The sequence below is a fragment of the Pundamilia nyererei genome, unplaced genomic scaffold (assembly GCF_000239375.1).
Source record: "Pundamilia nyererei isolate P.nyererei 1_Seehausen unplaced genomic scaffold, PunNye1.0 scaffold00636, whole genome shotgun sequence".
Classification (NCBI taxonomy): Eukaryota; Metazoa; Chordata; class Actinopteri; order Cichliformes; family Cichlidae; genus Pundamilia; species Pundamilia nyererei.
In genome coordinates, this window is record NW_005188037.1 from 1 (window position 1) to 11687 (window position 11687).

General features: G+C 42.7%; 2 protein-coding genes across 2 annotated transcripts in view; one reads left to right on the forward strand and one right to left on the reverse strand.

Moving 5' to 3' along the window:
- The first annotated feature begins 744 nt into the window (after positions 1 to 744).
- LOC102213554 (complement C2) lies at positions 745 to 6187 on the forward strand. The gene is made up of 19 exons (XM_005754745.2): positions 745 to 862; positions 979 to 1091; positions 1366 to 1513; positions 1603 to 1788; positions 2129 to 2302; positions 2425 to 2523; positions 2626 to 2768; positions 2904 to 3042; positions 3172 to 3300; positions 3888 to 3992; positions 4078 to 4215; positions 4363 to 4472; positions 4558 to 4684; positions 5056 to 5215; positions 5288 to 5361; positions 5483 to 5583; positions 5657 to 5786; positions 5867 to 5916; positions 5998 to 6187. Exons 1-19 carry the CDS (start codon positions 811 to 813, stop codon positions 6160 to 6162), a joined length of 2343 nt encoding a protein of 780 aa, XP_005754802.1. The 5' UTR covers positions 745 to 810; the 3' UTR covers positions 6163 to 6187.
- Positions 6188 to 6251: 64 nt separating this feature from the next.
- The window catches only part of pnkp (polynucleotide kinase 3'-phosphatase), an 8506-nt gene continuing 3070 nt past the window's right edge, over positions 6252 to 11687 (reverse strand). The window contains exons 3-17 of the mRNA XM_005754744.2: positions 11296 to 11588; positions 10906 to 11190; positions 10187 to 10266; positions 9967 to 10024; positions 9754 to 9861; positions 9607 to 9678; positions 9153 to 9201; positions 8357 to 8427; positions 8142 to 8234; positions 7957 to 8053; positions 7811 to 7872; positions 7508 to 7617; positions 6969 to 7056; positions 6814 to 6881; positions 6252 to 6661 (exon numbers count right to left, since the gene is read on the reverse strand). Coding sequence (XP_005754801.1) covers positions 6541 to 6661; positions 6814 to 6881; positions 6969 to 7056; positions 7508 to 7617; positions 7811 to 7872; positions 7957 to 8053; positions 8142 to 8234; positions 8357 to 8427; positions 9153 to 9201; positions 9607 to 9678; positions 9754 to 9861; positions 9967 to 10024; positions 10187 to 10266; positions 10906 to 11190; positions 11296 to 11588 — 1655 coding nt within the window. The 3' untranslated portion in view covers positions 6252 to 6540. The remainder of the gene's footprint in view (positions 6662 to 6813; positions 6882 to 6968; positions 7057 to 7507; positions 7618 to 7810; positions 7873 to 7956; positions 8054 to 8141; positions 8235 to 8356; positions 8428 to 9152; positions 9202 to 9606; positions 9679 to 9753; positions 9862 to 9966; positions 10025 to 10186; positions 10267 to 10905; positions 11191 to 11295; positions 11589 to 11687) is intronic.

The window sequence follows — 11687 nt, forward strand, 5'->3', positions numbered from 1 at the left end:
AGTCTTTTTAATTCAAGTCCAAAACACTCACAAATCTGCTGCTCTGCTTGTCCTGCACCACCTCCACCTGCAGGACAGCTGCAACTACATCCTCCACCCTAAACACGCCACCGCCCAGCAGGTGGAGACAAACTCAAAGTAGGACATTTATTCAGGTGAATTTTTGGTTTCATATTTGCATCTTATACTGTATATAAAATGACCTGTTTTGAAAGTATCTTTATGACTCTGCATTGTTTTACATACATTATAATGAATCCAGTCCTTTTTGGTTCCTTAAAGTGTTTTTATAGAATTGTTATGTTACATTCGTTCTAATCCCTTCTGCCCTCTTGGTCAGATCTGTTTTGAAAATATTTTTTTCCAAAAAGCTGATTGCAGCTTCTATCTTGTGATAGGAATGCTCTTTCTGGTCAAAATGACTCAATATCGTTCATGAGAGACATGTTTGACATATTTGTTTGACAGATTATAAGCCAACAAGTCATTTATTTTTTTAACAGTTTAAATTCTCTGACACAGTGACCGGTTTGGTGTCTGGGTTGTGTTCACTAAGTATTTCAAATGTGTCACTGAATAGAACAAGACCTCAGATAATCCTGAAGAAAGAGAAAGAGATCAAAACTAAAAGTGAGTGACTTTATTTGTCCTCTGTCCTAAATTGCTCAATGCCTCCTCTTCCCGTTAGGTCCTCTGTGTTAATGGGTAATCAGTCATCAAATAAAGGAACTGACTGCATGTCAATAGAAACACTCTTGTTGCGGCTTCTGTTACTTAAAGGTAAAAAAGAAGTTGCTACAGAGACCAGCCATGCACCCCAGGTCTATACTATGGATCCTCCTCCTCGTGTTGGTCCATAGAGGTGAGCATTTCACTTTTAAGTGCATTTGATTGTGTCAGATGTGTGTGGACTGGTGCCACATGTGTGCGTGCAGAGCTGCATGTTTGTTACCCACAGTTTTACTGCGTGCGCTCTAGGGTCCCTGCAAAAGACCGACTACGACTATGTATATGAAACGTACGATGATGAAGAGCCCGTGAACTGCTCGGTCACAGAGAGCATCAAAGGTGGACATGTCACCTACTCCAAGGTAACAAAAGTAATATGTGCACCTGGGGGAGAGGTTTAAGTAAAATGCAAATGTACAGCATTTTAAATAGTGTAAATATTCAGTTTTAGTTCTTATAGTTTTAGTGCAGTTTTAACGTTGCTGACAACAGAATTAGAAAGTTGATTTTCTGGTTATGATAAAAAAACAAAAAAATAAAATAAAATCCAAGTGATGCAACAGGGACATGGCTTTACTTGGAAAACCTCATGTTACCTAATCTATTTATTTAAACAACTGTTTGTTTCCTCGCCAGGGAGGGCTGGTGGGCAGCGTGCTGACCTATCACTGCGGTCCAGAGAAATACCCGTCCCCAGTTAGCTACAGGACATGTGAAGAACATGGGGAGTGGTCGCCCATGAGACTAGCCAGTGGGAGGCTTGCATCTAGGGCCACATGCAAAGGTAATGTTGATGATGATGATGCCTTCGGTATCATACACACATGAAAGCGGTCCCATTCTGGTGTGCACATACATCTTTCTCTCACCCAGACGTGCTGTGTCCGGCTCAGCTGCAGCTGGATCATGGTGACTTCTGGCCCAGGGACCAGTGGTTTGCTGTTGGGGCGACACAGAGCTTCTCCTGCCAGGAAGGCTTCACCCTGTATGGCTCAGCTGAGAGAAACTGCACTCTCTCTGGGGAGTGGACGGGAGAAACTCCCATCTGTAACAACCATGGTGAGAAAAGAAGAAATTAAAAAGCAAATCTTTCTGTATGAATCATATAATTTTAAGGAACTCCACTTACGTTTGCACGGGTCTTCTTCCAGTTTATCACACTTGCTTATGCTGCAGTTTACACTGCAATGATAATATTATTTCATTGTGACGTGCAAATATTCTGATGTCTCAAAAAGACCATTTGCATAATTTCAACATGCTACATAGTTGCTTTTTTTTATAATAAAACCTAATTCTTTAGTCACTGTAATAGCGAAAACATGAAAAGCCTTTTCAAAGATGCTGAAATTCCCAGAAATCACTATTTTATATTTTTTGCATCTGTTTGCAAATTCAGCTGATGACTGTGACGACCCGGGGATCCCACCCGGTGCCCTGAGGTCAGGAGGCCGGTTCTTCAGGGGTGAAAAGTTGACTTACCGGTGTCAGACCGGTCTGGATCTGCTCGGGTCGGCTGAAAGGTTCTGTCTGGAGCACCGGGAATGGAGCGGATCAAAACCACGTTGCCATGGTGCTTAAAATTTACAGTTTTCTGTCTCTAATTTCACAGGACATTAATTCTTTAATAACAAAAAAAAGAAAAGAAAATTGAGCATCATGACAGCAAATTAACAATGTGTTGCTTTGTCACAGGTCCAAATACCTTTGACTCCCCCAGTGCTGTGGCTGCAGCCATGACGGGATCACTTGCAGGACTAATGGATGTACTGTCACCTGACGACAAAAAGAAAGGTGGTTACCATGAAATGTTAAGCACATGTTGATATAATTGGAATACACATAATCAGTAACAAAAAGCCAAAAAAAAAGAAAAATCCACTTTGTGTGTTTAAGAGGAAAGCATTTCCTTTGGCCGAACCTTCCGCGTGGCTGAAGTCAGCCGTATGCACATCTACATCTTACTGGACACATCAGGAAGCATCGAAAGGGAGGAGTTTGAGAAATCCAGGGATGCCACCATTGCTCTGATCAGAAAGGTCAGCATTGAAACAGCTCAGCGTGACGACCTGAGACCCAACAGTGAAATCCTTGATGCACTTATGATCCTAGTTTATGTGTCTTCCTCTTTCAGCGAGTAAGAAACCCACTCATGTTCTTCATTTTTTCTCCAGCTGGACAGTTACGATGTAAAGTTGAATTTCCACGTGTTGTCCTTTGCCACCGAGGCCAAAGACATCGTCGACATCATAGACGAAGAAAGTGGTAACATTGACGACGTCATCTGGAGCATCATGGATTTTAACTACACGAGTATGACTCTGCTTGTTCTGCCTTTATTGGAAAACCACGTCTTTTGATCTGAGTCAGTCTGCATAGCATCACAACTGTGATGCATTTATTTCCATAGTGATTTATTCCTCTTTGTTTGTTCACTTACAGGCCACGGGCGCAAGACAGGCACCAACATCCACGGTGCTCTAAAGCGCGTCGAAGAGAGGATGAGCATCTTTAAGCGCAACAACAATCAATTTAATGAGACCCAGAACATCATCATCATAGCAACAGATGGTGACAACACTCGGAGACACTGTTTTAATGCTGTATATATTACACTAAGTCTGAATATGTAAGATGATATAGTCTGAATAGAATGAAAGTCTGAATACATTGAGTGACGTTACAAAGGATTTGGGACCATCTTTATATATATATATATATAAATGGTAAATGGCCTGTATTTATATAGCGCTTTACTAGTCCCTAAGGACCCCAAAGCGCTTTACACATCCAGTCATCCACCCATTAACACACACGTTCACACACAGGTGATGGCAAGCTACATTGTAGCCACAGCCACCCTGGGGCGCACTGACAGAGGCGAGGCTGCCGGACACTGGCGCCACCAGGCCCTCTGACCACCACCACCAGTAGGCAACGGGTGAAGTGTCTTGCCCAAGGACACAACGACTGAGACTGTCCAAGCCGGGGCTCGAACCGGCAACCTTCCGATTACAAGGCGAACTATATATATCACATTGTAACACAAAGTGTTTCTGGAAAAGCACTTTGTAATGCTGGTTTTAAAAGTGCTGTAAAAATATCATCAGAAAATAAAAGTTAACATTTATTCTGTCTTAATGTTTATCTACCCACAGGTTACTCCAACACAGGGAAATCGGCTAAGATTGTCCTCACAAAGATCCGGCATTTGCTGGGTTATAGTAACCCAGACCCAGACCATACAAATGAGAAAATGCTAGGTATTGTGATGGAAATAACATATTAAAAAGGCTGAGCTGGAGTTGGCGCACTTATCTGCATTTATGCTTCCATGTGCACTTTCAGACGTCTATGTGTTTGGCGTCAAGGAGAAGGTGAATAAAGAGGAGTTGAATTTTTTGGCCTCAAAAAAACGTGGTGAGACTCACGTGTTCATCCTCAAAGATTATGACAAACTGGGAGAAGTGTTCAACAGTATCATTAGTAAGTGGAAGTCAAACCCTCCACTCTAACACAAAACAGCCAAATGAAACAACATTAGTGATTTATCTTTCACATTTCATGTTTGTTGAAAAAAACAAAAGTGAAAAACTGAAGTGGAAACATTCATTTGTTTAATCTATAAATCAGGTGACGAGAGTGTGACCATGTGTGGGGTGGCTCAGGAAGACATCTCCAAGGATGAGCAGGACGGCGGGAAGAGAGCTTACACCACCCCCTGGCACGTGACTCTGAAATCAGTAAGAACTTTATTTCAATAAGGAATTCTTTGTGTTCAATATTATCGAGTGGATTTTTACATACTGACATTTTCCTTCCCTGTAGCCTGAATGGGGAAAGGACAAGTCCTGCTTTGGATCCATTGTAAGCCAGAACTGGGTGCTGACGGCTGCTCATTGCTTTGCCAGAGAAAGCACGGGCAGTGTCCCACGGCAGCTGGACATAGAATATGGTCAGTGGTTACTGTGGAAAATTCTTAAATGTGTAGATCAGGACGTCAATATCATTTTACACTGTGGGGGTGGATTCTCATTCATTTCCTTTCGACCGGGAGCACCACAGATGTAACAAAGTTGATAAAAACAGTCAAAATTGAACGAAAGAGGTGCTCATCACTTTTATATGTTCAAGTGCATAGTGTGGAGGATGTCATAAGGCCTTGAAGCAATCAGATGTAAAACACAATATTTTTGAGTTTTTTAATTTGTAAATCAGTCAGATTTGACCCGAACACAACAGGAGTATTTAATCCTAGTTTAGCTTTTAATGAATAAACTGCAGGTGCTAATCATTGTGTTATAGGCTGTGGTTGTTTGTCCTCAGGTCTCCCACCCTCCCAGTCAAATGTCAAATTTAAGAGAGTGATCATGCACCCCAGCTACAGCACCAGCGCACTCAAACACAGAAACGTCTCAGAGTTTTATGACTATGATGTGGCTCTGGTGGAGACAAACAGGAGCATCCCACTGTCATGGATGGCCAGGTAAGACGAGTTATACATTGTGTGCGTTTCTAATCCTCTTGTCATGCTTATTGTCTGTGTGCCGTACAACAGACCCATCTGCCTGCCATGCACCGTACCAGGCTCCCGAGCCATGAAGAAAGTCAACTCTACCTGTGCAGACCACAGTACGTGACCTTTACCTTCTCCACAACGTGATTTGTGATGAGTCTGTTATAGTGTGACACAAAACTGAGGATAAATCGTTGAATAAATGATAATTTATTCTGAATAAAATTAATGTTCCAGGAGTGGAGTTACTAACGCTCGAGCAGACTCCTGCTTTTTTCAATCATAAGATCTCAGGAAGCAACGAACGCAAAGAAACACATATTCATACAGGGCGTCAGGTGAGCGCTGCTTTCATCTTATCATCAGTACTGTGTTAACAGGGATTTGTTACAGTGCATCATTTGTCTGCAGAGGCTTGGCTGTGTGGAGAACGCAAGGAAGCTTGTGGAGCACACGGATGTGACTTTGGATGAGTTTGTACCTGACAGATTCCTCTGCTCTGGGGGAACTGCAGGATATCAGGATGCTATCACCTGCCAAGGTCTGGTCTCTTCTGCATAGTAATCCTAACAGTTTGACCAACATCGGAATCATCTAACAGCTCAATGCGTTTCTTTCTAGGCGATTCTGGTGGGTCCCTGTTTCTGCAGAAAAAGAAGCGCTACTTTCAGGTCAGTTTGCCGATATTTATAAGAGCCTAACTTTGCTGGGGAATCAGGATCAAAGAGACAGTTTCCTTCTCTAATCACCAGGTTGGTGTGGTGTCTTGGGGCATCGTAGATGTGTGTAAAATAATAGGATACACGAGGAGGCCTCCTCCAGATGCTCGAGACTTTCACATTGACCTCTTCAAGATAATGCCGTGGTTGAAGCAGCATCTGGGGAAGGAGATCCAGTTCCTGCCTGAGATAAACTGAGCGGATCCAGGATTAGACTGCAGATTTCAACAGAGCAAACACAGAGGAGGTGAACTCTCTCCAAACTTAAATACTTACAACCAATCAAATAGATTTTCTAAAGCTTTATTGACATATTCAAGCTGTGCAGTAAAATTACACAACGTACATACTACGTGACGCATCAAACTACTGTTATGTTCATTCATATAGATGTTCAACTAGCCTTTGTTAAAACACCGTTTTAATAACGTCTCTGACTTTGGAGTTGGACTTTGTGGCTAGAGATCTTACTGAATGCAGCTTGAAAACACTGGGCTGAAATAAATGTGGACGTCTGCTGATGTTACTGGGTACCATTTGTGTTTTTTCTTTGTCAGTAAAGTAAAAGGTGTCCAGTCAGCCCTCAGAAAACTGTCTGAACAGAGTTTCTGATTGCTTGTCTTTGAAGCTTGGAACAAAATGGATTTGGAGGATCTCGGAGAATCCCTCGGAGAGAGCAGGAGCCTGGAAATGTTTCCTGTTCAGGGAGAGACGGAGAATCTTTTAGAATAAAGAATTAACCCGGTACTGAAAATGGTAGACATGGGCCTTTTGCTACAACAAACAAATGTGTCTTAAACTTAAAGAATGAGGGAGGGAGGGCTGTCCTTCCTGACCAGTGTTACTTACTTATAGCTGTGGAAAACCATGTCATTGACCTTGGCGTGTTTGCTGTCTGACGGAGCCATCTCACGGAACTGCCGACAATAATGATGCTTTTTTTAAAAACACAACACAAAAACCCACGAGTGTATAATGGGGCAGTGTGGACGAGTGAGTCATACCCTGTTGTTGTGTTTGGCCTGCTCCAGAGTGGCAGAGAAGTGAAAGCAGCGACAAGGAACACCTGCTGCTTTGGCCACATCCACATAGCTACAAAATACACACAAATACACACAAAGGAACAAAAATAAAATGATGAAACACAACAATAACAATCACTTTGAGAGCATTTTTCTGTAAGGGTAAAATTAGTGCTTGTCATGGCTCTTCTCTCTCTCTTTACTTATCAAACTTGAAATACAGCACCAGAGTCAAACAGTCTGTCACATAATTCAATGTATTACACTGAGCTGATTCCAGAAACACCAAGCAGATAAGTGACTCTATTAGACTTCAGTGTAAACAGAAGGTGAATATCTCCACACTGATTGCAAATATCTGATATATACTTTGAATGTGATGGTAGATACTGGATACGTGTTCATCTTTGAATGACTCCCCAGCCCAGTGAGTGTTCAGGTCAGGTGGATTTGAAGATATGGGGGGACTATGACAAGTCAGGACACACACCCACACACGCACTCAGACTGAGGTGCTTTACCGTTTGCGAGACTCTGGGTCTGGATTTGTGTTGTCTACGGTGACGCTGCGGCCCTCCTTCAGAGCGCGCTCACATGCCGACACGCAGTTTTGCCACGAACCGAGTGTGTCCTGATCCGGAAACAAATGGAGAGGTGTCAATGTGTGTGAATAAATGCTTTGAGTGCTCAGGGAGAGTAAAAAAGCACCAGATAAGAACCAGTCCATATATACCATATAGATAATTTTCCACTATAGTTAAAATAGTTCGGTGCAAAGACAAAATTAAAGTGGATAAGCACATATTGCCGCAAGCGCCACTCACCCTGTTGACATAAACGTAGCCCTTTGGAATAACGTGGGTGTGGAAGAAGGTGGATTTACCCGCTGCAGATCAAAGGAAGACAGAATGAGATCAGAAGGGTGTTTGTCAAAGGTGAGAACAGAACGATGACTCTGTGGTTTTCTTACATGCTGGGAATCCCACGGCAACAATGACTTCAGTGTCACCGGAGGTGAGGGAGGCAGACGGTGGGTCGTACAGCCTGGCAGCAGAGTCGAGCTTAGTCTAGCGATTTAAATAAAGACAAGCGTCAACGAAACACTGAAGCAGAAGACATATATAGTGTAATATGTACAGTCTGTATTGTACCCACAGGGTTAAGTTCAGGCAGGTTGTAGGGGGCGCGCTTCCAACCCAAAAAGTACTCCTCTGGGGTGTAGAACTGCAATCCGATGTTCAGAGCAAACTATGACATAAGAATATATACATCCTCCGTTAACATAAAGAGACAACAGGTAATACTTGACATGCCACAAAAGATCAAGAGTGTAAATAGGGTTTCCTCTAAGCTGCTAACATAGCTCTTACCAAGCGATCACTGCAGGAGAAGTCCTTTTTCTTCTTCCCTGGAGCCCAGTTTTCTGGTCTTCCTGCGGCATCTGAGCACAGATGTAAGTCACACGCTGTGTGTGCATGTTTGTGCAGCTTGCATGTGATTGAGTTAATGCGTAGGTTAATTTAGGAAGGAGACGGGGGAGGGACTGAAGTTAGTTTAGTCTCCAAACTGCAGAACTTAGTAGGTAACGCGCAATTTAACAATGGATAAATGTTCAAAAATAGCCCGACATTTTCTTCTGTTTATGATGAAAACAAGTTTGTGCTCTGTGACAACAGCTGGAATAAATGGACAAAAAAATAAGCAAACAGGAGAAAAAAATAAAACATTAAATGTACTCGCACTTATATAACACTGTTCTAGTCTTCCTGACACTAAATGTGCCATACAAGTCCCACTTTAGATTTGTATATATCATGTATATATCTATCCACTTAGCACTTTAATTCTTATTATTATTCTTATTTTTATATTTTTATGACAGTATGTTGCACTGAAGCACCGCAGCAATTTCCTAATGTTGTAAACCTGCTCAACATCTGGCAATAAACCCTTTCTGATTCTGATTCTGATTCTTTAGCACTTAATTCTATGCATTTCAAGCCTCTCTCTCTCTCTCTCTCTCTCTCTCACACACACACTCCTACTTGTTACTCAGTATTATTTCAGATTTCAGCATTTATACTCTTCACTGCTGGGCTCTAGATAACAGCCAGTCCTGCATTACATATGGGCAGCTCACTGTGAAAAGAAGCTGGGATCACTCACCTCCAACATAAAAACTCTGCGTCATGTCAACAGTCACGTCATCATTGGCCTGAGCGGGAAACATACATGCAAAAACATTCAAACTAAATAATAATATATTTTTTAATAAGGACTTGCTGAAACACAAGTATATGTTACACTCACATAAACACATTAAAATACATACACTCATTACACCATTGGATCGTTTTTAATGGTCCTGTTCATTAAAACTGTGTTTGTGGATCACATGACTTTTTAAAATGATTTCATAATCAAATCAAAGGATTTTTCATTTACTTTTTGTTGTCTTACTCTTCTTTGTTTGAAAAAAGAAAAGATGAGTGCGGCTTCTATGACTCATCACAGCTGTTAACTGCTTCTTTGTGCAGGCTGTGTCTGTGTAAATAACATTTGAGGTGTGGCTCTTAAGTGGGCGTGTGCGCCTTTTTCATGGATGTTACCTGGCATTTACCTTCTCACATAGGTGATTCCACATTCCCATGACTGGTTTCCTGTAAATACCAGGACCTGTTGCTACAAACACCTGAAACACAGACAGTGAGATCACCTATAAATAGTACTATAAACAATGGGAACCAGCTCATGCAGCATGACCAACCTGCACAGGCAGCTTCAGAGTGGCAAGGATGTCCTCCACTTTGGACTTGAACACTTCTGGTCTCAGTTTGCCTTTAGCAATCCCCAACTGGTTGGTGAAGAAGACCACCTGCAGGACGAGAGACAAACCCAGTGACAAATGCTGCCAGAGCAAATCAAATTTAACCTTGCAAAGGTACACTTTAGCATTAGCATCACATTAGCTTCTCCTCACCTTGTAACCTTTCTTGAGCAGGCTGGCTAGCTTGGGCTGAATCTCTGGGTACAAAATTCTGGTAATTGAACACAAACAAAACGTGAAAGTCTGACAAACAATCTGGAAATGAAACTACGAAAAAAAAAGAAAACACAGACACTTATTTGTAACTCTTAATAAAATCAAATAAAATGGAATGAGAAAGATGAACAGGAAAAGCTGAGGAGTGCAGACGTACTTCCAGTCGTCTGGTGCTGTGGGAAAGACTTTGCCAGACTTGGTGGTGATGATGCAGCCATCAATGTCAAACCCAGCGATCTGGAGTTAGAAGCACCAAATTAGCCATATCTTTCACAAAACCTTGTGCATAACACATAAACCTGAATTTTAACATCTTTTTCATCTCTGAGTCAAGCTCATCTGCTCATGCAACTCTGGAGTGTAAGCCCACGACTGCACGCATCGTGAGCTCTGCAGTTCAAACAAACCTTAAACTCGTTCAGGCAGCAAGCACCGACTCCTCTGACAAACTGACCCAAATTTCACATGAAGGATCATCGCTGGTGATGGCAGCCGGGCCTTTCACACAGCGAGACCAGGAGCATGCTCAGTGCCCCGTTCCCCTCCTCCCTGCACCCAGACCTCAATACCAAAATCTCTGCCCACTGCTCACCCCACACAGCATATTTGAATCCATGTGACACACTGGAGGTGATCCAGCAGTCACTGGACAGACACAAATCAAAGGGGACAGGATGGGAATTCCACTTTTTTGACCTTTTGGATCCCAGTTCACACAATAACAAAAAGAGTTGCTGATTAATTTTCTGAGAAGAGCTGAACATGATATGCTGCACAGGTTTTAGGTCTTTCACTCATTTGAACGTTATATAAAACACTGCCTGCTGTAGATAAAGACTCCATATCTGCTGATCATCTGAATGAATCACTCCCCACCTTGTCACTCCCTTTGACACCAGCAGCTGTGTAAACCATTAAGCTGCCAAACTGCTGCCAGCTGCTCTTTAGACTTGGTTTTGAAGACGATGACGGCTGATTGCTGCTGCTCTCCTCTGTCAGGGACTTTTTGGCAAATTCCTGAAGGTACTTGAGCCGTTCGCCAGCCAGTCTCTCCTCCTCATCCTCCTCCTCTTTCATCTGCCAATCAGAAGCTTCCTCCTCTATTCTTTGGCGCTTCACCTCAGGTTGCTCTTTCTTTGGGCTCAGCTGCCTTTTAGATGACTAAATAACAAGGAACAAAACAGCAATTTCTCTCATTCTGGCTTCTCTTTATACATATGCTTGTAGACAGCTAGATCCATGAATCAATACATCACAGAGGTTTACCTTCATGGGAGAGCTGGGGAAGAAATCCTTTATGTTGCGTTTGGGTGTGGGACTGGACTGTGCCTCTTTTTCTTTTGAACTCGTCCCTCCTTTTGTCTTATCTGCTGCTTTCAGCCCTCTCTGTGCCGTGCTGGAGGTGATTCCATTGGAGCTCAGAGAGTAGTTCAGTGTGAATGGGTGGCTCTGGTTAACTAGGTAGAGAGTACCTCCGTGGCTGAGTTTACCAGACTGACCCCGGCCCAGCTTCTCACCATCCAGGGAACTGGGGTTGGGACCCAGCTGTGGAGAAATGGACATTGGACTGTAGCAGTTACAGTTAGCACATGAGCTGTGAGGTAACAATAGTGGACAAAGAGGACAATGTGCTGACATCAGCTTTGAACATAATGACA